At 37.1% G+C, this 27,688-nt stretch overlaps 1 protein-coding gene across 1 annotated transcript in view; it reads right to left on the bottom strand.

Moving 5' to 3' along the window:
* The window catches only part of LOC118815645 (amyloid beta (A4) precursor protein-binding, family B, member 1 interacting protein), a 52,494-nt gene extending 26,627 nt beyond the window's left edge, over positions 1 to 25,867 (bottom strand). Inside the window, exons 1-2 of the mRNA XM_036581910.1 lie at positions 25,707 to 25,867; positions 7,111 to 7,170 (exon numbers count right to left, since the gene is read on the bottom strand). Coding sequence (XP_036437803.1) covers positions 7,111 to 7,170 — 60 coding nt within the window. The 5' untranslated portion in view covers positions 25,707 to 25,867. The remainder of the gene's footprint in view (positions 1 to 7,110; positions 7,171 to 25,706) is intronic.
* Between the last annotated feature and the right edge of the window lie 1,821 nt (positions 25,868 to 27,688).

Raw genomic sequence — 27,688 nt, 5'->3', positions numbered from 1 at the left:
GGTGTGTATCTTTATCTTTTTTAATAAAAAATGCTGAGACAACAAGTGACTACTTCTGTGTTTTAACCTGATCTTTTCTGTTAATGTCATGCGACTTGTCAGTGCTGCTGTTGCATTTATTTTGCCATGTAAAGGAACATGAGTAAGCAAGCAGGAATAGAAATATATTTCACTCTTCATTCTCCTTTTATTGTTTTTTTGTTTTATTGTTGCTCCGATGAAACAAATTAATAAGCATTTCAATAGCGATATGAATTGCATTCTGAACAGGCCTGTCACTGTGGGTGGGCCTAATGGGGCCATGACCACTCAGTTAGATTGCTAAACCCATCCAAAATTGGTTGGCATATAAAGTCAGCATACAAGTTTTATACAGACTTAATTATCTTCATTTTACAAGAAAATCAAACATAGCTTTTTATGGCACAAACTGCATGTGCAAAGTATTAAATATTTCTTTATTCTGGCCAAAAAAAAATGTGATCAATATTTTAACGCTAAGTGCTCATATACATCACAAGATTTAGATTCACAAAGCCCAGGATGACCAAACAAGATTATTCATGATAGAAATAAAGTTATTAGTTCACACTGGGTACCAATAGTAGTAATACTAATGATGATAATAGTGCAGCTCAGTGTTACAGTAAAGAAGAGAAAACACAGGAATTTAAGTAAAAGACTATGTTATGAAACAGTTTCCAACATTCTTGTAGCTTGAATGGTTAATCAGTCTATAGAGATCTATAGAGGTCTATAGAGGTCAGTCTATAGAGGTCATTAACATCTCATTATTTTAACAGAGTGTTCGACCTGGACACAATTGTTTTCGTTTTGGCCTTTTTTTCCTAGCTATTGAACATTCCAGAAGGACAGTGTCCTGAAAATAAGTAAGCCAAATAAGATCAACAAGAACAGAGGGTTCGACCCATAGTTTAAAAATGTTTCAATAGTCTCTTTTGGATACTGTAAATGAAAATGATTCTGCAGTAAAAATCAGAGCGAGTATCTTGAACACAGGACCAAAATTCATCCACAATGGGACACACTCAAAACATACAGTGGCAAGAAAAAATATGTGCACCCTTTGGAATGATCTAGTTTTTTGTATTAATTGGTCTTAAATTGTGAAAGTCACAAGTATTGACAAACACAATGTGCTAAAGTTAATAACACACAATCAGTTATAATCTTTCATGTCTTTACACCAATTAAAAATTCACAGTGCTGGTGGAAAAAGTAAGTGGACCCTTGGATTTATTAACTGGTCAATAATAATGGCGGGAATAACCTCAAGCAAGCACTTCCTGCACAACATTCAAGAGACATATTGAACCATTCCTCCTTATAGAAGTGCTTCAGCTCAGCCATATTCTTCGGACGTCTGGCGTGAACAGCTCTCTTGAGGTCATTCCACAGGATGTATTTTTGGGTAATGTCAGGGCTCTGAGAGAGCCACTCCAAAAGACATTTTACTGTTTCTTAAAGCCATTCTGTAGTAGATTTACTTTGTTGTTTAGGGTCATTGTCCTGCTGCACCAGCCAGCTTCTACTGTGTTTCAGCTGGCAGAAAGCCATGCTGGCATGATCCTGTATTCTCCTTGATAAACTTGGGAATTTATGTTTCCCTCAATTATGACAATCGGTCCAGACCCAGATACTCCCTCCACCGTACTTCATCATTGGGGTGTTTTTATGTTGTTATGCAGTGACCTTTTTACACCAGGCACAGAGCTGTGTGTTCGTCCCCAACAATAACCTTAGTTTTACAAAATATTTTCCGAGTAGCATTTTGGATTGTCAAGGTGCTCTTTGGCAAACTTCGTGTGAGGAGTGATATTTTTTAGAGCGGAATCACTGGACCTGGATAACATCTCTGTTCATGAGTCTACCATACGAAAAACACTGAACTGGTATGGTGTCCATGACAGGACACAACGCCTTTTCAGTGTTTTTGGTATGGTAGACTCATGTTTATTTCATTGAGCATTCTGCATTGTTCCTTTGGAGTAATTACCTGGGCATCCACTTCTATGGAGAGTAGACACAGTACTAAATCATCATTTATCAACAAATTATGTAACTGTGGACTGATTAATACCTAAACTCTTTGAGATCACTTTATGACCCTTTCCAGCTTCATGCAAATCTACAATTATTGATTATAGATCTTGTGAGATCTCTTTTTTGTGCGAGGCATGGTTCACATCAGCAGATGCTTCTTGTGAATAACAAACTTAAAATGTTTGAGTGTTTATTTTATATGTCAAAGTAGCTCAAACCCACAGCTCCAATCATTTCATTGACCGGATTCCAGGTTTCCTGACTCCAATTAGCTTTGTTTTTCTTTTTCTAACCTACACTGTGAAGGTTTGAATGATGTATTTAATATGGACAAGAACAATACACTAAAGCTCCATTAGTTTGCATTGAAGTCCCTGTAGTTAATGAATTATAAGCCTTAGTGTATAATAAGCATGGAATGTTAAGGGGTTAACAGATTAAACAGATTATACTTGTTCTTTATGTAACTTAGATAAAGACCACACCACATTTAAATATGACTTTATACAAAAATGCAGGTAATTCCGAAGGGTTAACATACTTTTTCCTGTCTCTTCATGCATATATGCGCCAACTACTGTTGAGTTACATAAATTACAATAAGAGTCTTGCCAAACTTTTAATTTATACAGTAAATTTGGTGCTGCATATGTCTAATGTGTGAATTTAATATTAATTATTTGGTGTGCTGGGTTCTTTGAGGCAATGCAACCATTGTTCCACATCATGACCCAATTATGTTTAACTGTAAATTCTCCCAAAACAAGAAACTGAAAAATTAAAATATGTTTGATTAAGGAGTGGCATATAGATAATATATCTTTTGATGCAGCTCTTAAAGTGAATCTCAATCTTAAATATATAAAAAAGTAGAAACTCAGTAAAGTAAACTCTTTTTTGAGATGCTGAAATGATTTTAGACCCTCCTCAATAAAATTATCTTTCAAAATAGGTATGCTTTGAATGGACCAGCCTTAATATCGCTGTTGTCAGAAGGAAACCTGGTATCTCCAAAATAATAACTTTACAGGAGAAGGAAAAAACCTTCTAAGTCAATGGAACCAGACATTTTTCCAAGTAATTTTGGGTCATTTATTTTAGTCCATTCATCATGAAATTTACACACAATGTAAAGGGCAACAGGTATTTTCAAATTATGTCAAAAACTGAAAAAACGTCAAAAATGGAGATACAAGGTTTTCTTCCGACAACAGCGATATATAAATGGTTTATTGCTAGCAGAGGTAATTCTGACTGGAGCACTCACTCTGTTCTGAATCCATAGCATGATGACACCGAGATTGTGAACTATTTCTGTTGTTTCGCTCATTTCTACCATCACTAGCATTTGCCTAAGGCTACGTTCACATTACAAGCCTCATTGCTCAAATCCAATTTTCTGCTCAAATCCGATCTCTCTGACATGACGGTTCACACTCGTTTAGGCAAGTGATTCAAATCATTAATGTGAATGAATCGGCGTCCTGAAATGACTCACATGCGCACATCCTACTCAGTAACGCCACGTGAATGAATCACGTGCATCATCAGCAAACAAACTAACGAGCAGAACGAGCTTCGCTGAGAAGATAATTAGCTCTCAGCTTCATTATTAGAGCGAGACGAAGGTGAAAAAGGTGAGATGAGCTGCTTTTCCACCGTTTACAGGCTTTAACGTCTGTTCGGTGCTGTTGCCATGGTAACGCTGAAAGATGGTGCACGTGCAGTGGAAAAAAAGCACATGAATTCTGATCTGAGCGTCACATTAAGGTTGCATGGCCACAAATCGGATACATATTCGATCTAGGACCACAAGTCGGATTTAAAAAGATCAGATTTGTGTGTCCACACAGCTCTGAAACCATCAGGTCTGAGTCACATTAGGAAAAAAATCAGACTTGTGCTACTTCAACCTGGTAATGTGAACATAGCAGTTTTGGTTGCCCTTTTTATTATTTTAGATTTCTTTAAGTCAGTGTTTAGTAGATGTGTTTAGTAGCTCAAATGGCCAATGAGAGCTCTGCTTTTTATTTTACTCTGCTAATATTACTGCGAAACCCAAGTGCCGTAACATCCTGCAGACGTGACTGAGAAGTCTGAATGAGTGCGGCGTGGCTATCTGACAAAAAAAAGATATTTCTGTGTGCTCAGTGTTACTTCAACAAGCCAACATATTTCATCCACTGAGCAGAAAATAATTTCCCTCCATAACTGCCACCACTCTAATGTTAACCTGACTGGGTTGTAATTTAACCCACAGTGGCTAAAAGATTTCACTTCACTTTTGAGTGACGGCCACTGCTACTGAATCTGTGGCACAGCCCTGTTAGATAGATGGCTGATAAAGTAAATTTACAATTCTCAAACCAAAAAAGATTCTCAACGGTCACCATACAGAATGTAAACCTAAAGAAGTGAGTGGTCTTTTTTATTTGTTCCATCCTTTTCATGGTATAACGTCCTCAACTCCAGCCAAAACTCAGCAAGTTTAGCTGTACTGCTACACACAAGCGTCAAGTTTTTGAGCAAGTTTAGTCGTATGTACATTGTGTTTGGGCAAACTTTTGTGCGTGTGAGTTAAAACTCAACACATCGACATATTAATATGTTTTCATAACCGAATGTTTTAAAACAGAACAGTAAAATAAAAGCCTGGAGGCGAGACGGGGTGTGTGGAGTCAGTACAGCTTAGATAATATCATTTCAGTGGATTATGGTCCAGTTATGTTCCCTGACTAAAGGTGCTGAGATGTACCCTTGAGGGGACCACCCCAGTGACAAGAGGGGGACTGCCCCAGTGACAGTTTAGTACCTTTATTGATACTAAAAAAGGTACTAAATACACTTTCTGTATGTATGTTTGTAGTGTATGGGCTTAAAATGAGGTTCTGGCAATGTGGCATATCCCAGCAATACAGGTGGCTTCTTTTACACAGTGATAGGAAACATGGTTTCACACAAAAGCTCCAGTTTCAAAGAAACCAAAGGTAAGAAAAGGTTTAAGTCATCAGAAAGTCTTGATTTGTGGTTTAGAAAAATTTGCGAATGGAACGCATGGTCACTTCTTCGGTCATGTTAACCTAACAGTGCTCTTAGTAGGCCTACAGTGTGAACGATGGAGCATAGCAAATCAAATAAATCTGGATAACCTGTGTTCTTATTTCACAATTTCAAATTTGACATCTAACTCATACCTTGACTGCGTGGTAGAGGAGAGTCTATGGATTAATCCAAGCATTTCTCAATGCCAATTTCAACACTTTTGCTCAACATGCAATGGCAAGTATACAACCTTGCTAAAATTTCTGGGTGGTCTGTTTCTCTGACATGGATTAATCTTAGTCTTGGGCAAGACAGCAATGCCTCAAAATGAATCAAAACTATATGTAGTCTAGATTTAAGCCTAATCCCAGTCTGGAGAACTAGCCCGTTAAAGATCAACCCCATGGTCATTCAATTCAGCCCATCAAAGAGACTCATCAGCAGCAGCCCCTTCCTGCACAGCACAACTTGATCTCACTAGTGAGCTCATCTGTTTAGTAACAAAGAACCTCATTGTCACAAGTGGATGCTGTTTAGAGTTGGAGCAAACGCCTGTAGGCTGGACCTGGACTGCGTTGAGTCCTTTTTGATTTAATTAAATGTATGAGATGTCCACAACATGCAGAGCTTCTGGTCACCATTGACCACACACTGTGCATGCTGTGCTCATTCTTCATCCAGTGGGGTTCCTTATGAGCACTGCAGACTGCAAAAGTCAAATCCAGTGATGTTTGAGTATGATCAGAGAGTTGAGAGCATTTTAGACCAAAGTACTTTCAAGTGGACACATCGGTAAAACTTGTATATTCATTATTGTGCTTAAAACTTATTTAACAGGCAATTAAGTGCTCATTTGTTAAGAAGAACACAAATATTAGAGTAAATATTTATTTGCACTCTTCTAACTAGCTTACAATAAGTGCTTTTAGTACAACAAAGAAATATATATATATATAATATTTCATTAAAGCTATATAAATAAACATAAATACAGTGAAGTAAATAAAATATTATATTTTTAAAATGTAAAATGTAAAGAACACCTTGTAAAAAATGTTTACATTTTAAATTCAATTTAAAAATATTAGAATAAATATTTATTTATGTATTTATTTTTGCACTCTTCTAACTAGCTTACAAGATGTTAAGTACTTTTAGTACTTGTACATATATACATATATATATACATATATATATATATATACACATATATATACATATACATATATATATATATATATATATATATATATATATATACAAATAAACATAAATACAGTACTTTAACCGTATATGTGTATATAACATAACCTTATATGTATAACCTAAATCTGTATACATATGTAAAAAAATCTAATTTTAATAATGTAGTCAATCAGCTAAGACATGATTGTTGTTGTCTGACATTTGCTTCTTTAGTTTTGCCCTGGAGCTACCAGGCTAATGTAGCTAACAAGTAATGAAAGTAATGGAAGCTTATAACCCACCATGCCTCATGACACACTTGTTTCAGGGTGGTTCTTTAATCTCAAACAGACTTTTTAAGGTGATTTTACTGACTGTATTTGGGGTAAAGGGAAAATTGCATAAATTTGATTTTTCACCAAAGTATTCCATTAAAGGAGAACGAAAGAATGACAAAGTTGGGCCGGAATTCAGAGAGGCTGCTTGGTTGTAGCTTGAAAGTTAACCTTCCAAATTTAGATTATGGAGCAACAGATGCACAAAGAAACAAAGACAGTGGTGGGGAAGAGTGAATAAATCTCATGAACATATGTCTCTGTAGAGTGTGTGTGCTTTATATGTGGGTGGATATTAGCTGAAAATGAAGCCTTAGATTTGTTCATTCTTCTAGGATTGAGTAATCAAGTCAGTGGCACACTGGAAAAAGGAAATAACTCATTGGAAGACTATGACTTTTGACATGTTAACTCATACTGGAGATGCTATTAACACAACAGAGTTTTAGAAAAGCATAATTTGGATGAGAAGGAATTGTCTTACCTGTGTGAGGAGATCCATCTCCTCCAGCATGTCAGTAAACATGGCGTCAATGTCGTCCATCTGCAACAAGACACCAAACATGTGATATCATCCATACACATGATATTGCATTAACAAATGTGAGACACAGATGAGGAGAGGCAGAATGGAGGAATGGTATGAATGGTCAAACTGCAAAAAGACCAAATAAAAAACATGGAAAACATAAACAATGGCAATCGTACACAGTCTTACTCAACAGCCCTAAATACTAATGCAGGTTTGTGCATGTAAGCAAATTTATTTCTGATCACAGCCTCTAAATATAAACCTGTTCAAACTGTTTATGTAATATATTTTATATACTGTTTATTTGTTTCTCACTCAAATATCATTAAAACAAGCAATTTCTGTTTGAAAGTGCTGATTCTGAATTTATATCCAGACCAAATTTGTTTTTGTAAGTAGAAGTGGAGATATTTTATTACAATAGGAATTTGATGTTTGTACAGGTTTAAAATAAAATACAATTGATTAGTTTAAAATAAAAACGTATTCATGCTTATTAATTAGGTCAACAACTTAAACACAGTAATAAGCAGTTATAACACATGGATAAAAAGGGTAATAGTGAGCTGTTATAGTTGATGAATATGAAGATGTGATGAAGCTGACAGATTTAATGCTGACAAAGTAAGATAAGTAACCAGCAAGATCTGATCTGATCTGAGTATAGATTAGGGCTCACTTTTTGGCAAGCAACCAGTCACCATTTTTCTTCTTCTCTCTGTGTTATAACAGCTTATTAATTTTTTAGGTGTAATTAATAACCATTAATATTTCTGAACCATCCATAAACCCTTTATAAGTGTAGTCTTACATTAATTTGGTGCTCAGTCCGGTTTTGTAGAAAGACATACTTGACATTTTTGCAATGTTTTTATCATTGTTGGTTCATCAAACCAAACAGAAGAAAGTCCGGAGTGCAGAATCAAATTAATACACAACGTAAATTGAGTGTAAGTGTAATGACATCTAGCTATGGAATCAATTATGTGATTATATAATTGCATTCAAATAACTATGTAAGTGCAACTTGATTGATAGCATAATAACAATGAGCCTAGACTTCTAATGGTTGATCATAATTGCTTCAAATGGTGTCTGAGTTATTCAAATAGTGTTATTTATGTAGTTTACTTGAACCATACTACATAACACTGACATAAGCATGCCATGAACATGTCATGGCAGATATCACATGCTGTCATGAGTTGTCATGAGTTAAATATGTTCAGTAACAAAAGAGTGTCATGTTGCCATTACTTATAATTGTCATGACATACAATGTAATGTATGTGACTAGAATACACTCAGCCAAAAAGATTATATGACAACAACTACTATCAAACATTATAGCATCTGTCATTAAATTAGTGGCAATGATAACATGACACTGTAATATTACTGATTAACATGTTATGATGACTCATGACAGCATATGACACTTTCCATGACATGATGAAGATGCTTATGTTAAAGCTTAACCCTGATATAATGCCACAAACATGTAAAGCTAAAAGATATGCTGCATAAACCATTTGTAAACCCTTTATAAGGGCAATCTTATCGTAAAGTGCTTTCTGCAATGTTTTTGTTTATGCAGAATCAAACCTTTTGATACAGAATGTAAATTGAATGTATATGTAATGACAAATCTGGCTATGCAATTAATTATGTAGTTATATAACTGCATTCAAATAACAATGCAAGTGTTAAGAGTCTAGACTTCTATGGTTCGTTTCTAAGTGGACTTTTGAAACAGGCTGTTTTTTTTTCACATAGCTGCTGTAACTGTCTTTGGTTCCTCAGTCCTGGCTGATTGTCACAGATAACTGAGCTGCAAAGCTGAACAGAGTTTGTTCCTCAGCACATATGCTGTAAAATATCTAGCCCAGAGCCAAAAAATTGCACAACACCCGACGCGTAGACTGAAGATAAAAGCATCGTTTGCATAACTCTTCCAGGCTTGCATTCTTTGTCAGGACATGCAGGGCCTTGTGGAAGGCTTCCACTGAAGCTTCAACTGAGCTCAGATATCTCTGCTTCTCTGAAAAGGTACTAAACTGACACTGTGGTGGTACCTAGTGTTGTTGTCAGGACCACTTGAGGTGAGTCCAAGTCAAGACCGAGACCTGGACACATCGAGTCCGAGGCAAGACCAAGACTTTGTAGTAGTCGCATCTGAGACAAGACCAGACTACGTCATTTGTAGTTCATTGTACTTTGATTACCATTCATTATATATGATATATATTAACCCCTTAAAATCCCAGGCTAATTACATACTAAGGCTTATTGTTCAGTAACTACAGGGACTTCAAGCTGGCTGAGCTTTTCTTAGCTTAGATGTGTGTAACAAAGCTTTGGGCCCACCCTGGCCATTTAAGGGGTAAATAAATAATATTAGATTTTAACATACATCTTGTAAAATATAACTGATATATTCAAATATTATCAATTATGATTTTATTATAGTCTTAGGTCAACTTTGCACTGAAGCTTTTGGAAGCAGATGATGGCTAAAGTTCTTCTCTGTCCTTCTCTAAAACGTATTCAGATTCACCACCTAAAGTCAACTGAATATAAACCAAAGAATACATCCTTTTTTATCATACAATGAAAACATACAGCAGTGAACAGATTTTTATTTAAATAAATAGAGAAAGAATCTGATCTAGAGAACAATATGCCAGCCCACTTTAACCCAAGACCAAGACCAGATCAAGACTGGACTCGAGTACTACACACAAACAATACAAACAATGTAAATGTTCCCTCAAAGGTACAACAGTGGTTTTAAGGTCTGATTGTGAACCTTAAATAAGTTTTTCCAGGTGAAAAGAGTTTGGTACAAAAAGTTTGTATTTGTACCTTTTCATCGAATGTTTTAAAACAGAACAGTAAAATAAAAGCCTGGAGACGAGACGGGGTGTGTGGAGTCAGTACAGCTTAGAAAATATCATTTCAGTGGATCATGGTCCAGTTATGTTCCCTGACTAAAGGTACTGAGATGTACCCTTGAGGAAAGCACCTTAGTGAGAAGAGGGGTACTGCCCCAGTGACAGATTACTACCTTTATTTGTATGAGTGTATGACACTAGTGATATTCTCCAGGGCACGTCTTTAGTACCTTTAGTTAGTGGATATTTGGTTGCATTGACTCCATTCGCTCTGTCTAAAACTGTTCTAAAGTGTCTAATACAAAACTCATGATTGGACCTTAAGACCACTGTTGTATCTGTGAGGGTACCTTTGCACTGTTTGTACCTCTTTTTTTACTGACAGGACCCAAAGTCAGTTTCCTGCAAACAGCCCTTTTCAAAAGTCTACAAAACAAAACCCATAGAAATGAACTATAATTGACCCTTAGACGTCTAAACTTGTTGGCATTTTGCCATGGAACTAAATTACATTGCATTGCACTTTGTCTCACTATTGAAATGTGCGATGGACTGAATAATGAATATGAGAGAATTGTGACTCAAGACGAATATGGAGCATGAATACAAAGTGAAAATGACCATTATTGTTTGGACTTCTCCCCACTGGCAAAGGTTTCACTTCAACTTTGAGGGGATGCACTGATTATTCCATCTGACTCATCATAGTTACTCTCGCACTTTGTCTTCAATTATCAGCTTCCTTTTCTCCAATATACATACAGAGCTCTGATCCCTCTAATGCAGATCAGTGTAGCCATTAGACAGAGAAACAGAGAGAGAGAGAGAGAGAGAGAGAGAGAGAGAGAGAGAGAGAGAGAGAGAGAGGCATAATGATAAAGCTAGAATGGCACTTTAGTTACACTCTTAAAAAGATGGTTCTTCAAAGGTTCTTTAGTAAAGAAAGTGGTTCTATATAGAATTAGGAACACTCAAACATTTTTCCATTATAAATGGGTTCTTTGCATCATCACATGGTTCACTCAAAAGGTCAAGCTTCTAACAATGCAAGAACTCTTTTGGGTGCTGTTTAGAAACCTTTTCAAAAAGGTTCTGTGTAGAACCATCTACAGCACATTCATGCACATTTTCCATCAATCTGAAGAACGCTTTCATAATGCAAAGAACCCTTTAATCACGGAAATGGTTCTTTGAGTGGTCAAAGTTTAATGTCCAGTCAGCAATACCCACCAGGCACCGAACAACAAGGCTCAAAACTCGACACCTGGCAACCCTAGTTAGATGTAACACGGACACAGGTACACCTTTAGATTTAGGTTTTTCTTTCCTAGTGTCATATTATCACAGGTAGGCTGCTTAGTTTACCTCACTCTCAAACATCCCTGACAGTCTTAAACATCAGCTAGAAGTCTGCAACATGTTGTTTCACTGTCTGGGACAACAACATGAAAGATGTTGACTCTGTATGGACTACATTTCCCATCAGTCTGTGTGTGGGGATGTAAAGACGTGATGGAAAACATGCATTTGAACCAAGAATCCTCTCTTTTTAAGCCACAGTTGTTTAGATTGAGTTACTAGGGGAGGAAATTCAGACACCTTCAAACATTAGAGATGATGTCCCCCACTCCCCACATGAGTTCCCACACTAAATCTACACCTATACTTACCTATACCACTATATTTTTTATATATGCTCTTAATTCTACCTGTCTTTGATGTTTATCTTTTTAATTTGATCTGTCATTGCTTTAAGATTTTAATTTAATATTCATAGTTTCTTCTAGAAATGTTAAGCTTTCATCACCTGCCACTTTGAGCTACCACTGCTATGAAAAGTGCTCAATAAATAAAGTTATAATTATTATTATTATTAAAAATAAAGGCTTCTTAGCTTGGTCGTACCACTCTAGGAAAAACCTTCAACTTTACTTTACTTACTATATGTAAAGGTTCTTGAAACTGAAAGAAGGTTCTTCACTCCTCATTTACACAAAAGGACCATGGTTTGTTTAAGGAAACAAAAATGTTCTTCTACTGCAGGGACAGGAAACTCCAGCGCAGTGTGGTGATTTTCCTGCTCTGACACACCTACTAGACCTGGTAACTAACTGCTGAGCTGAATCAGGTGAGTGTGAGCAGGCTGATGACCAAACCGTGCAGGAATCCGGCCAGAGTTCCCTAAAAGAACCCTCATGAATGTATTCTGGCCACAGGTCTGTTTGACATGTCTTAGGTTTTAGAACAGACTTTGCTTTCCAGTGTACTGAGCCGAGACTGTGTCTAAATAGAAACCAAAGGTGAAAAATGAGTGGTCAAGCTGAAATCAATTATGTGATCTCCACCTCCCCGAGCAAAGCAGGCCTTCAGTGACGTCAGTTCTCCTGAAGAGTGACGCCTGCAGCTAATCAGCACCTCTCCTCTCCACTTCCAGAGGAGCTTTCCAGCTCACAGAGAGAGAATCTCTTCTTTTTGATGCAAGTCAGCTGAAGACACTTCATATTTCTCTTTACTTGACTGCTGCCAGGGTAGTGTGACCATATTTTGGTGACCAAAGGACACTGTAAGGGCAGGAGGGAGGCACGGCGAAGACTGCAGAAAATGAATGTCAATATGAAAGCAAAGCCAAATTCTGGACTTCTAGGCGATTTTAAATGATCCAGACTGGATACATATAATAAAGAATAAAGACTTATGGTCATCCTATGTTTCATATCTGCTGTATGATGTCCTTTTCCATGCCTGAGCAGCTCACAGAAAACTACAAAGCTTGTGTTTAGGTGGGAAAAATAGTCAGGAGGTGGAAAAGCAATGCATGAAAACTGATAGTCTCCCTTTACCTTCACTCAACCTGAGATCCAAATGGATCTTTCTCATCTTGTTAGCTCATCTCTCTGGTCATATTAAAACACAATTCTTTCATGTCACACCGTCTAAAAGACAACATTCCTGTTTTTCTGTAATATTCCATCTAAATGTAATGACTTTTGCTCCTTTAAAACATTTTCTGAATTTTGAATGCATTTTCATGCATCAGCAAGCGGAGAAAAATATCAATATCAACCAATAATATCATGTTTCCCCTCCCCCTCCCGCTACCCAAACCTCCTTCAGTAAAGGCAATGGCTATATGACAACTCAAAGAAACATCTGAATGCTAAAGTAGTTCTTTGAAGCTCTGAAAACGTTTTATTTTTTGCCTTTTCTAATTGTCCCTGAGTTTCCTTCTTGTTTCCTTCACAAGATTTTGAAGGTCTGTTATTATTTTGTCTATTGTATAGTACCTTGTATATTCATTTTTTGCTGAAGTTGAAATGCCAGCTGCTCTTTACGCTGTGTGAATTTTTCATGATGAATGTATCAGTAGAAATGCTCCAGAATGACTTGCATTAACTACCATTAAACATTTAGAATGTTTTTCCTTCTCAAATCATCTTTGATTAACCAAATTTAAGGAAACATGGTTTCATATAGCACAGGGTCTTTTTTGGCAGTACAGTATTTTTTGGGGCACCTGAGAAAATGATATTTAAAAGCTGTTCAACTGATTAATAGGTTTATTTACAGAGAAAAACATTGATAATAGAATAAATACATCTAACATTAACACAGTAAGTAGTGATTTTTATGTGTGTAAACGTGTTTGTTCAAACATTTTCAAACCTCCCCTCGAGGTAGCCCAGAATTATTTTAGTTAAAATGTAATACTTGGTTGGCTAATATACTATGTTAAAACCGGAGTGCTGCTGATGTAATTAAACAAATCGACTTCTTCTTCACTCAACTGCAGTGACAGTTCTTAATGTTTCACTCTGGTTTTCAGACTTTGGGACACATTTGCTACAAAACAGTGGGATCTAACTGCTCACCATGTGGCCATGAGGGACAGGGATGCAGCCTCACTTCCTGCTCTAAAATACAGGGGTGTGGCTAAAATAAGGCCCCGCCTACAGACCAAAACTCTTTGTGTTTCAGTAGTGACATAAAAACAAGTTTTTTTTTTACTTAAAAATTAAACTCATATTCAGTTCTTTCAAATCTAAATCTTTCAACTTCACTTTAAAAGAAATAAAAAAAAGTCAGTATTATTTAAACAAATGGAAATATAATATTTGGGACAGACACTTCCCAATAGAAAGCAGCCAATAAATAATGATTTTGTATATTTAACTTATTACTGTGTCAATTAATGCCTTAGATCAGAACCTAATCTATATATATATATATTATATATATATATATATATATATATATATATAATATATATAATAGTTATTCCAATAATAGAACAATAGTTATAGGTATTAATTATTGTGGGACCTCAGTTTTAACTAATTTGGTAGAATTCAGTCCATATACATCCTTTTTGAAAAATACATCCCTCACACATCGATAATCCAGCTGTGTTTTCCTTTAGACAAAGTGGAAAACAAAGTAAAATGTAATATTTGTAACAAAATTGCTTACAATCAAACAGCACTGCCAGAACATCTATCCACCTGAAGCAGTTGATAGAGGAGGATCAGGTACAGCCCCTGTTAGGCAGTTAAGTGAATGTAGCTAATGTTAGCTCTCCAAGGCTACGTTCACATTACCAGTTTGAAGTGGCACAAATCCGATTTTTTGTCCTAATGTGACTCAGATCTGATGTTTTCAGGGCTGTGTGGACACGCAAATCTGATCTTTTTAAATCCCACCTGAGCCACTTTCATATGTGGTCCTAGATCGGATACGTATCCGATTCAGGGCCATGTGACCCTAATGTGACGCTCAGATCTGAATTTGTGTGCTTTTTTCCACTGCACCATCTTTCAGCGTTACCATGGCAGCAGCGCCGAACAGAAGTTAAAGCCTGTAAATGGTGGAAAAGCAACACATCTGACCTCTTCGGCCTTCGTCTCGCTCCAATAATGAAGCTGAGAGCTGATCAGAGTTAATTATCTTCTCAGCGAAGCTCGTTATGCTTGTTAGTTTGTGCTGATGATGCACGTGATTCATTTACATGACGTCACTGAGTAGGATGTGCGCATGTGGGTCATTTCAGGACGCCGGTTCATCACATTAATGACAGATTTAAATCACTTTCCTAAATGAGTGTGAACCATCGTGTCAGAGAGATCAGATTTGAGCAAAAAATTGGATTTGAACAATGAGGCTAGTAATGTGAACGTAGCTCAAATTTGCATGCTAAGGTCAATTTAATAGTGCAGTCTTTTTATTTTGCCAGATGTCATTCTTTTTGTCATTCACTTGAAATCAGGGTCAACTCCAACATTTCCGGAATCCACCAGACTTACAAAAATGCATATTCAGTCAGGTGTCCAAACTTTTGACTGGTAGTGTATATTCTAATGTATTTTTAATATATCACATATTTGTTTGGGCTTTGCCATGTTAGATCAAAACCAGCTTTAAAAGGGCTGGACTACTCTCAGCTTATGATTCACAATGCCCATCACACATGCAAAGCCTCTCTTAGCAGAACAGATGTGACAGCAGGAATGAGCTACAAAAACACATGCTGTGCTTTTTCTGGCCTGTGGTGACTCACAACGTGCTCTGAGATATTTATGGATGGATGTCAGGTTTTCTAGAACAAGAAAACAAGGTATCCATTATAGAACAGTTTCCATCTGCCATGGCACCTGCATATTCTTCATTGTCCTCGTTATTGTCCATGTTATTGTGTTTTATGTTGTCCTTTTCGTTGTTTCTAATGCCTAGATTGGCCTGAGTGGTTTGAAATGTGAAATGTTCTGCTAGAAAGTAGCTACTTCTCAAAACAAATCTCTCTCATAAGTCATAAATCTATTCATCAGCAGTTTAAAAAGACCATTGTGCTTCTACAGTAGGCTATTTTGATGTCAGTCCAACTCTGCTGTCTCAGTGGAATTTCACATCCTGTATCCTGACTGTGCCCTAAAGACTCATTCTAAACGGTATTTTAGTGTTTAGTATGCAGGACATTCACAAAACATACATTTAACTTTTAGCATACTTTTTATATTTAATTAGGGCAGTCAAACTATTAAAATAGTTCATCTTGATTAATCACATTATTTTTCGTAGTTAATTGTGATTAAATGCATTTGTCACTCAAATTTCAAATGCAAAAATTTGGATTTTTCCATTTAAAAAGCAGTGCATTTTCTTATATGAGTGGACAAAACCTCAAAAGAATGTATTTATTACCTTCAACAATTCAGTAACATTATCTCTACAGAGTGAACACAGTGCAGTTTGCATCACCAATCTCCAGTGAGAGCAGCAGTGGCTGCACGTTCTACCAGTGAGCATACATATATCACATATATCATATATACAGTCAGTGATTCAACTCCTCTGTGATTGTAGCCTCTTACTCTCATTCATACAGCCTGTGTGTTCTTGCTGCAGTGGAGGGGAACTGAATCTTTCCACTGCTGTTGTTTTTTTGTTAGTTTGCTGATCATTGATTTTATTCATAGTGTTTCCTGCAAGCACTGTCCAGTGTAGCCCACTGATGGTGCATCACTTTAAAAACCAAAGCTGTGATTGAACGACAGGGCATCACAGATTCTGTCATAGCAATACACAGTGCACTGCAGCTGGGCTTCAGACTGCACTACTAAGGATGGTTCAAAGAGTCAAACGAGTACAATGCATTAACAGAGCCTAACAAAGGTTGTTGTTAATAATTGATCCCATTAATGCGTTATTATTTTCCTGTTATCTTTTACGGCCCTAAATTTTACATAAAAATATTCAACATGCATAATTACAGTCAGTCAGTTTTTGAGTGTCTTGTTAATGGAGAGTATTCCTCCTCACTTTAGTGCAGAATGGAGAAGGAAGTTCAACATACAGTTGTAACATTTTGATAAAACATTTTTTAGAACTCAGGAGTTCAAGTATTCTTTAGAAAGTGTGGTGTCTAAACTTTTACTCTGTACCACACCAGAGCTTATAAGCAGAGGAGGAGGTATTTTATTATGACATCCATACTGTCTTGCTTTGTGGAAAGAAAAAAAAAAAAGCTGGTTTTCCATTATTCTGACCATATTTAGTCATTGTCATGGTTTCGTTGACATGGATACAAAACTTTGTTGTGGATACAGTGGAAAAACAGCTTTTACTTCTTTTTGCAATGTTTACTTCTCATTGTGTGACATCAAAACAAATCTAAAAAGTGCAGAATTCAACCTGTTCAAACGGAATGTAAACCGAATATAAATCTATTTGAGTTAAATTACATCATTACTTTCAAACAGTGTAGCACAAAAGGATTAACTTCCAATTTCCATGGGTTAAATTGGGTGGTAGTTCCAAACTGGCCAAGAAGCTGGTCAAGAAGGTGGCAGCATGTATTGCCATAGCAACCTCACTTCATCATCAGCAGCAGAACTATGCTTTGAATACTAACTTGCCAACATTGTTCACTATTGAGATATTAAGCCTTTATTATACGTTTACAACAATCTACAAAAGTCTTGTTCGTATAATCTTTTGTAAAAACGTCAAAGAAGCATCTATACTAGTTTCTTTTGTGCTGTCATACTGAAACAGATGTAGCAGCAGCACCTGTGTGCTAAGCAGGCGGCCTGATTTGGGTTGTACTATAACTCGGTGCTCCAGATAATCAGTAGGGCGTAGAGCTAACGTGCCTTCTTGCTTAGGGAAGTGGTTAGTGCAACTTCCCCTCGCTCGATGTTGAAAGCTTCAGTGAAGTTTCCAACAGGAAGCAGGCAGCACTTACTAGCGCACTGCAGAAACACTGCAGTATGCTTTTCTTTATATTCTCAAATCTAAAATCCACAACATGTTGAAAACTGTAATATCTACTGCAGCATGTCAGAGATAGTAGTTTATAGACAGTAGAATCTGATCAATTCTAAAAGAACAGTATTCTGGTATTGCATTTAATGTCTAGTAGAGGGTGAAGGTTTGGGAAATGTGAGAACACTTTTTGTGTATCCCAGAGGTTAATGAGGTGAATGAAGAACTGGCTTCCTGCACACTGTACGTAGTGAGCCGTTAGGGTGCAGTCATCTCTCTCTCTCTGCTTCAGCTATTTGAGGGTTTGTTTTTCCAGTCAATCTACGGTCATTTGCAAAACAATCACAGACAACTGACATGGGAAAATAATTAACACATTCTCTAAAGGGAGAATTATTATTAATAATTAATAAAATAAACAGATAAATGAATAATACATAAAATATAAAATGTGCCATAACTTTTGCACATGGCCACATTTCATATTTCATTTTTTCCAGCATATTAAATTCAGCAAATAAACAGTAATTGTGCATTAAAACATGCAAAGGTGTGTTCTCTGCAGAGAATGAGTTAGTTTCATTACACTTCATTACATCAACATGTAATCTGACCAGGGCACCCAAACGTTCTTTAGTATCGTTCTGCGGTTGGAGTCTGAGGCAGGGTTCACAAGCAATAACCTGTTGGTCAGAGTGAAGACATGGTGAGAGTTTCAATTTGTTTCAGAGCAGAAGTGCAGGACGGCAGAGCTCACTTTGCTGCATTGTGTTCAGGCCTGTGCGTTCAGATGCCTGTGGTAACCACAGCCCTGTGCTTCTGCTGGTGCATCGGAAGCAGCCTGTACCCCGAGGCGGTGACTCTGTCCTCTCACCTTCATGAGAGGGTTATGTCAGAACCAACAGGACTCGCACTCCGTTCCAACATCAGCTTCTTTTAGCTCTCAGGAGTTTCAGTTCTCAGCAGCAATAACAAAAGCAGCTTGTAATTTCACACTTTGACATGCCTCTTCTTTCATTTTGCTCAACGTGCTCTTCTCTGTTAACAACATGATGGCTTAGTGCTGTCGCTGCATTTATTTGATCTAAAAGAATTTGGGCAATTTGTAGATTTTTATGCAGTTTGTTTCACAAACTACACTTTTGAACATGCCAACACACGAATAAGAATCTAAGGCATACATCCATTGCTTTTTAGTGTAACTCTGATTAATTTCTTCAATAATAAGCGCTTCTTGATCCAAATTATGCTCTGAATGAGCTTGCAGACTCAAAAAGCACAGTGCCTCCAACAATAAAGAAAGCCTTGTGCATCTTTTACACAGCGATAGAAAACATGTTAGCGCTAAGGACAGCTTCCCACTTGTCCTAAATACTTGAGTCCATACCCACGACTGATTCTGGGCTCATTATCACTGGTTTGCTTTCAAGCACAAGAATTCCATCCAAACTGTGGATTGATTGTGCAGTTCTGCCTGCTGATTTGCAAATTGGTAGGCACTAGCTTCATTCATTTGCTCCTGTTTATTATTTACCTTGGATACGAACAGTCAAGTGGAAAAGCCCAGCGATTTTTGTCCTTTCCCCGCCATCGCTAAACTTGAAAAGGGAAGTAACGTGATAAATGGAAGCAGTCTCATTGCAAAATGAACCAATGATGCAACCCTACACACGGTGCCTGGAGCAGATAGCTTTGACACAAGCAGCGGACCACACCAGAATTGCTAGAAGCAAGCCTCAGACCACTGATGTCAGAAGGATCCAAGATCGGTTCCCTGGATCACTCCCGGGACCCGAAAACAATTCACACTTGACCAAATGTACCGAACTTGCAGAGCAAGTGGTCCTGGGTCCAGCAAAAAAAACTCTAGTGTGAAAACATCGATTCTACACACTGATACATTTTACTGTGGCCAGTGTGGACGAAAACGCACTGCAACTCTTCTTTCAGCAGATATAAGCTAGTTTAGGTGGCCAATGTCAAATTCACAGTATTGATCACTGGCAAGACGTTCGGTTCCATAGGTTTTCTTTATTCTAGAAATCGTGCTGAGCATCACACTTAAAAATGATGATTCTTCAAGGGGTTTTTTAGTAAAGAAAATGGTTCCATATAGAACCATGAACACTCAAAGAACACTGATTAATGGGTTCTTTGCATCATATAAGCGTTCTTCAGATTGATGGAGAATGTGCTGTAGGTGGTTCTTTATAGAGCCTTTTTGAAAAGGGTTCTGTATAGCACCAAAAAGCGTTCTTCTATTGCTATGATATCAAGCTTGTAACAATAGCAGAACCCTTTTTGATGTTCTATAGAACTCTTTTCAAAAAGGTTCTATATAGAGCCATCTACAGCACATTCTCCATCAATCTGAAGAACACTTATATGATGCAAAGAACACTTTAACCATGCAAAGGGTTATTTGAGTGATCATAGTTCCATCTTTTTCAAGTAGTACCAAAATGGTTATTTGAGTGTTCATGGTTCTATATGGAATCATTGTCATTACTAAAGAAGCCTAAAATAACCTTATTTTTAAGTGTGTGCAGCTTCTAAACTTTCTATCTATATCAAATTAGTGTTCATAAGAAGAGCAGGAGATATTTTTTTAAGAGACAAGGATGAAACATCTCCATGTAGAATGTAAATGTAATCAAAATCTAATATGTAATGTAATCAAACTTGCAGCAAAATTATAAGTATAGACTTCTAAAGCAGTAAATACAAAAATGTTCATCATATTAAAATTCTGTGGCTTACTGAAGCACTGTGGTTTGAGCGCAGTGCCGTCAGCCGTATGCATTTAGACACTAAGCATATGGGTGGGAGCTGTGAGCTTGTTTCAAATACGCTCTTCATGAGCAGCCACAGCTGATTGCTCAAAAATGCCCTCAGACCACACCCTTAAAAGGACCAGTGCGTACATATTACCACAGACACATACAGGAAGTAAACAATCTGATAAACAAATATATCAAATACGCCACTATAGCCAAAGCCAAGTGGTCTGGCATTATCAGCCTGGACTGACCACTTTTGCTGTGCAGCCTTCTTTTCCAGTCAAAGCAGCTATTAGTTATTCATTTTTCAGAATATATTTCAGAGAGATTAGAAAAAAGATGTCCATCCTTCCACTGTGAGAAGACAATGCATTCCTATGGGTCTGAAATCATTCCATGGGTTTTATGGGCACGTGCCCAGAAGCCAGAGCCACTAGTCGACCCCCACAGGCAATTATGAGAAAATCTAAACAACTTTAGAAGAGCAAAAAACATGAAGCAATTTCAAATTTGTCACAGTTGATCATAATCCAGATGCTCTCCACGTCTTTCCCTGAATGTCTGCTTTGTTTTCTCCTTCAGTCATTGCTTAGCAACCATTCCAATATCCAACAGTACCTCAGAAGAGTTTTTTTATAAGCAGTAAGTTGTGTGAATGTACTTTGAAGCTTCAGATATTCAAAAAACGTGATGGAGGATCTGTAAAAGCGAGATCTGACTCTTCGACAGAGTAGAGGATGGACATTTCCAAAAGCAAATATAAATTGTCAGCCACCTAAGTTAAAGAAAAAAGTTGCATCGTCCTTGCTGGTATTGATCTGTGAACTATGAAGTTCCACACATCAAGTCACCAGAGGTAAGATATAAATGGAAAAGAAAAAGATTTTCCACTTTTGCTGCTTTCTTCACTCCTTATTATGTAAATTTCAGCTGTCCAGTTTTAATTTGTCATCTTCACTGAGGTGAATGTTTTGCTTATGGAATATTGTGCTGTAGCCATGTAGGGGCCTAACTTGATGAGCCTGGAAAGGATGTGTGGCTGCCAATAACCCATTACTGAGAAAAAGAAATAGACAAAACAAGAAAAACTTCAAACAAAGGATCTGCTGGTGTTCTCAGAAGAATAGACTCCAGTCCTCAACATCACTGAAGGTGTCTGGGGTTATTTAGATCATGAAAATCATAATTTACAACCAACTTCTAAGAACTTTGGAGGCCGTAGTAAAGCCTGGACACAATAAATACTGAAAAACTTCTGAAAAAGGCTTCTGTGAAATACATTTAAATATGTTTCCTGTTTTTTTTCCTGTGACACTCATTTATAACTTGCACTTCATGGCCATTTTAGCTAAAAATTGAAGAAATGAAGGGTAGTTTCTGACTTTTGAGTACTGCATCTGTGCAGAAAATCAATGAGTCTCTGACACATGGAATGTTCCCCGTATAGTTTTTGAAATAAGAGTCTTCTATCTCTAATGATTAACTTCCTGTCTCAAAGCTGCGCTGACGTCTGGCTTTAATTTCTAAAACCGACATTACGCTGCGGCGTTTCCAATGCTAGACCTTTCAAACAGATAGAGGACACTTCCTGGTTGTGTTTTTATGAAACGGCTGTGTTTACACAAGAGGACTTCTTCAAGACTCTGAGGCTTTGGCGTCTGTGGATCAGACAGAGCTGTCAGCCCAACCCCCTGGAGATGGAGCTACATCAACTACATATTACCAACACCAGGAGTACATAAACGCTGCGTACAAGAAAGCAACAGTGCTTTTCTTCATGTAATCTGTTCATCTGCTGCATAAAACGAGTTCGATATGAATGTTTGTGAGATTTGCTTTGATGAAAAATGTTGCTTTAGGGCCTGTCTTGCATACAACTTAGGTTTCACCTTCACAAACCTGAATGCAACCATTTTAAGAAGGTGTTTAACCCCTTAAATCCCAGACTTACTACATACTAAGGCTTATTATTCAGCAACTACAGAGACTTCAGTGCAAACCAGCTGTAGTAAGTTATAGAAGTGTGTAATAAAACTTTGGGGGGCCATTTAAGGGGTTAACAACTTTCTCTTTAGGTTTAGATGCTCAAGCTGTGATTAATCTGCAGTAAAGTATGACATTTCTGAACAGCCAAATGTGTGAAACATGAAAAGGGCTTATATTTCAAAGGAGGAAAACCAAATCATACTGTGTAAATATGTACAGAGTAAAGAAATTATATCATTGTCTCCACTGCAACCTTGTAAGTGCATATTGGGATAATATTTGATTTATATTCTTGATACCTACATAGTATGATTGTTTTCCTCTGCTAAAAAGTGACCAGAGTGGTCCATCTCTGTCAGAAGCATGTCCCTGATTGGTCAGAAGCTCACTCTGAGTGGTCAAAAAGCTGTTTATGATCCAAAATCCTGAACTTCACTGGCGACGTTTATACATGCAGCATTGGTTGCCATGGTGATCTTGCCCAGAAAGAAGTGATCCACCATTGTGAACCAGAAAATCCAGAGTGAGATCGAACTAATCTTAAGGTTAAATGCTTAGAACTGTTGTTTGGCTTTGCTTCGTTTTCATCAAAGAATCAATCTGGCTTAAATAAACCCGGTTAAGCTGTTAGTCACCATATGAAGTACATTTTTAGGTTGAATTCATGTATTGAAGTTGGAAAGATCTTTCTGGAAGGGAAATACATTAAGAGACATTTTGTTGTTGTTGTTTTGGGCCTAGTGCTCAGGCCCACAGGATGTTTTAAAGAGCAGCTGCAAAAGTGATAGCACAGCATGTCCAGAGCTGCTTACAGCGAGAACTATGCATGAGCAGAATGCTCTTGCTTCAGGTATTTGCCCTGAGACCTGGTGGTATTTCACCAAACAGGATTTCTCAGTAACATGTGGTAACTTGAGGGAAAAATGGGATTTGCTGGATAGAAACTTCCCTCAATTATTCACCAATTGAACAGGCTTGACTCTGAGCTGCTGTTATCTGGTTAACTGTTGAAATCTTGTGACTTTAAGCATGGGTTCTCTGCCTGTGTGAACCCACATGAAATGGAATTTAGCTAACTGAAGCCACAAGAACATCCCCCTTACTGCAAACGTCTCCACCAGCTCAATACGTTACCCATTTCATCACCAAGTGTTGGAGACATAAGTATATTTAGGCTAAGCTGGATTTGTTCCATTCAAAATCATTGTATCAACTTGATTTAACTATGAAACACATTTCCATTCAGTCTAATAGAGTAGAGTGAACATACTGTTGCCAGAATAAAACACTGTATGATTGTATTCCACATAATTCTGGAGCAGTTCTCAAGTTGGAGTTTAAAAAAAAGAGTTTTTTTTTCTTCCTGACAGCAATTTTATAAATACAACACAAAATGCAATTACAATTAAAGTCAACATATTTTTGTATGTAAGTCAAATAGCACCTATGATTCATTGTTTTGAGAGTAGACTGGCAGACATCTGTGTTTAAAACCCATAAGCATGTTAGTTATGTAGGTAAACCTTACATTTTCAGCCATTTCAGATCATATGAATGTGAATTTGTCAAATTTGTACCAGTTAATCTCCTTCAAACATCATAATATCGACTAGCTCACTGTTTCTTCATATCAGTGAGAAAGCTGCAGTAAGACAAGCTGGGTGTGGTGCCATTGGTGATGTTTGTAATCCATGCTTAATCATAGTGCCAGCCAGTTGTGTCCTACTGAGCTTCAGTAAATGACAAATTCACTCCACTACCCTCATTGATATGTGGTACAGGATGTTGTAATCAGATTTCCTTCTCTATTTGCACTGTTGAAAGTGCCACCGAATAGCAGTTTTATCACTCATCCGGACATGGTGCTGATCACTAAGGACCAATCCAGCTCATACCCGCATGGCCTGGACTCCTGACTCATGTCCTTGTCTGCTCTGACACACTGACCTTATCATCTATTTTTGTCAAGCATCTGTCCTCAGATGATCATTTAGTATGTGCCTCTTGGGGGCAAACATGGGTGTATTAATATGATGTGGCAACGTCAGTTTAGGTATTTCTAAAACCTGAAGTTATGCAGGTCCACAGGTTCATTTCTACACTCTCATAACTACAGAACCTTCACATTAATTTCATAATTCTTACTGAATAATGCATAGCAGCTACTGAAGAATACTGAATTCATAGTGCTTACTGAATAATTCAGAGTGCTTAATGAATAATCCGTAGTAGTTTCTAAATAATTTAAAGTAGTTACTGAATAATTCATAGTAGCTACTGAATAATTCGTAGTGCTCAATGAATAATCCGTAGTAGCTACTAAATAATTCGTAGTAGTTACTGAATGATTTTAAGTAGTTACTGAATAATTTATTGTGCTTACTGAATAATTTAAAATAGTTACTGAATAATTCATAGTTGCTACTGGATGGTTCATAATAGCTTCTGAATAATTCATAGTAGCTACTGAATAATTCATAGTTGTTACTGAAAAAATCAGTTGCTTCAAACAATCTATAATAATTACTGAAGGATTTGTAGTCTTTACTGAATAATTCATAGCAGATACTGAATAATTACCAGTCATTACTGAAAAACTCATAGCAATTACTGAAAAATTCAAAGTTATAACATTATTATTTACAACAATTACTGAATAATATGTGGTCTTTACTGAATATTTCATAGAAAATAATTTATAGTAGCTACTGAATAATAATACAAATACCTCTTGAGATCAAAAACTAAATAATAAGCCTGCAGTAAAATGATTAATAGGCAATTTAAAGCTTCTAATCATGTAGTTCAGGACAATAACTACATCACAGCACCTGGAAAATTTGATTGGAAGATTCAAGAACAGCTGTTACATACTAGGATAAACTATTTTACACCTATTGGGAGAAAATCATGGTGGACTTTGGACTTCAGGTGAGCTGATAAGAGCACAATAACAGGTTAACTACTAACACATTGGCTGGATCCTTCTTCTGGGTAATTATTAGCCGAACCAATACAAGAGAGCGAGGTAAGCAAAAGCTCATCAAGTGGCAGTGCTTTGTACACCGTTACGCCAAGTGTGGTCACATTCATCTGTTACAGAGCAGAGAAAAAGTAAACACACACAGCTTACCTTTGCTGCAATCCTTTGGACTCAATTTGTAAATGATGGGTTCATAAATGAGAATTGTCCACAAAGAGCAGGTTTTCTGCCTCGCTTTCTGCTCGCGGCCACCACCCCACACATGTAGCTGGGTAAACTGAGCTGGAGTGCTGAATCTGACTCACTGACAGTTAGCTAACTTCCTGTTCAGTGCGGAACTCAGGTCCAGACCTGTTCATTGCATTCCACAGCAGGCAGCAGTGCACCTCCGACAGCACAAACTCCATCACCATGGGCAAAACTACAGTCCCTACAACAAACAATGAAAAAAGAGGGGTTCTGGAGCAATGCCACCCTCTTAAAAACGATGGTTCTATAGGGGTTCTTTATTAAAGATAATGGTTCTATATAGAACCATAAACACTCAAAGAACCCTTTGTATGATTTAATGGTTCTTTGCGTGGTGAAATGGTTCTTCAGACTGATGGAGAACGTGTTGTATATGATTCTATATGGAACATTTCTGAAAATGGTTCTATATAACACTAAAAAGGGTTCTACTATTGTTACGAAGTCAAGCTTGTACCAATAGAAGAACACTTATTGGTGCTATATAGAACTCTTTTTTGAAAAGGTTCTATATAGAACCACATACAACACATTCTCCGTCTATTAGAACCCTTTTTAGTGCTATGTAGAACCCTTTTCATAAAGGTTGTATATAGAACCATATACAACACATTCTCCTTCTATGTGAAGAACCATTTCACCATGCAAAGAACCATTTAATCACGCAAAGAGTTCTTTGGGTGTTCATGGTTCTCTATAGAGCAATTTTCTTTAGTAAAGAACCCTTGAAGAACCATCATTTTAAGTGTGCAAAGAAGAAACATGTTTGCTTCCCTAAAGAACGTTTCACTGGAGTCTACTTTAAACCACCATCTTTGTAAATATGATGTGTGGGAGTCAGGAACATCAAAGTTTGAAGAACCTCCATATAATGTGAAGGTCAAGGGTGCAGGATATGTGGGGGATGCAACCCCCTCACTCTCACGCGCGATTCTGTCCCCCGCACTTTTGTGCATATTGCTCATGCCCTGAATGGAGCCAGTGACTGGCAACCATAAATCTCTCTGAAAAAAGTATAAAAATGAGGTATCCACTGAAATGTTGGCTGAAAATAGTCAAAAGTGGTGCTTTTGGTTTTCAACAGAAGAAGAAAAAGGCTAAAATTTTGCCCAAAAATGTGTTACCTTGTAATTTACGTTCATCACTTTTGTTCAAAATATTTCAAACCTTATTCAAAAGGAAAGTAAAAAAGGGAAAGTTGTCTTCTATCTATCTATCTATCTATCTATCTATCTATCTATCTATCTATCTATCTATCTATCTATCTATCTATCTATCTATCTATCTATCTATCTATCTATCTATCTATCCCACACCTAAGCTGCCAATTACACTCATTCCAGCCTCTAAAATAAAAGCGCTGCTGGTAATTATGCTACTGCAGGTCACACAGGGAGCTGAATTCAGCAGTGCTTGTATTAATGGGACCGTCTGTAAGGCCTACTATCCACTAATGGCCATGATTATGCTGTAATTACTGTAAAACAACCATATATGTTACATATTTATGAGAGGAAAGGATGAAGAGGAGTGGCTTACATATGTACACAGTGAGTAGTTAAAGGGCCCATATTGTGGAAATCTGAATTGTGTTTTTTTTTATTAACAGTAAGTTTTAAAATGTACTATTCACTCCCCAGTCCTTATGGTCCATAGACTGAACTGCAAAATCAGCCCATTCTGAATTTGTTCACAAACATCTTCCTATTCAGCAGTTTAGCTTTGCCCATTCATACTGAAAGTACAAAGCATATTCTAGTCCAGACTGTTTTCTGAATGGGGCACCATAGATGGCAGCCAATCAGAATAGAGATCATTAAGTGTCATTTATCTTAAAGGTACAGTACCAAAAACAGCCTATTTAACACTAAACGTTCAAGAGT

Source organism: Colossoma macropomum, unplaced genomic scaffold (genome assembly GCF_904425465.1).
Source record: "Colossoma macropomum unplaced genomic scaffold, Colossoma_macropomum, whole genome shotgun sequence".
Lineage (NCBI taxonomy): Eukaryota > Metazoa > Chordata > Actinopteri > Characiformes > Serrasalmidae > Colossoma > Colossoma macropomum.
This window is presented reverse-complemented; position numbering and strand designations above follow the sequence as displayed.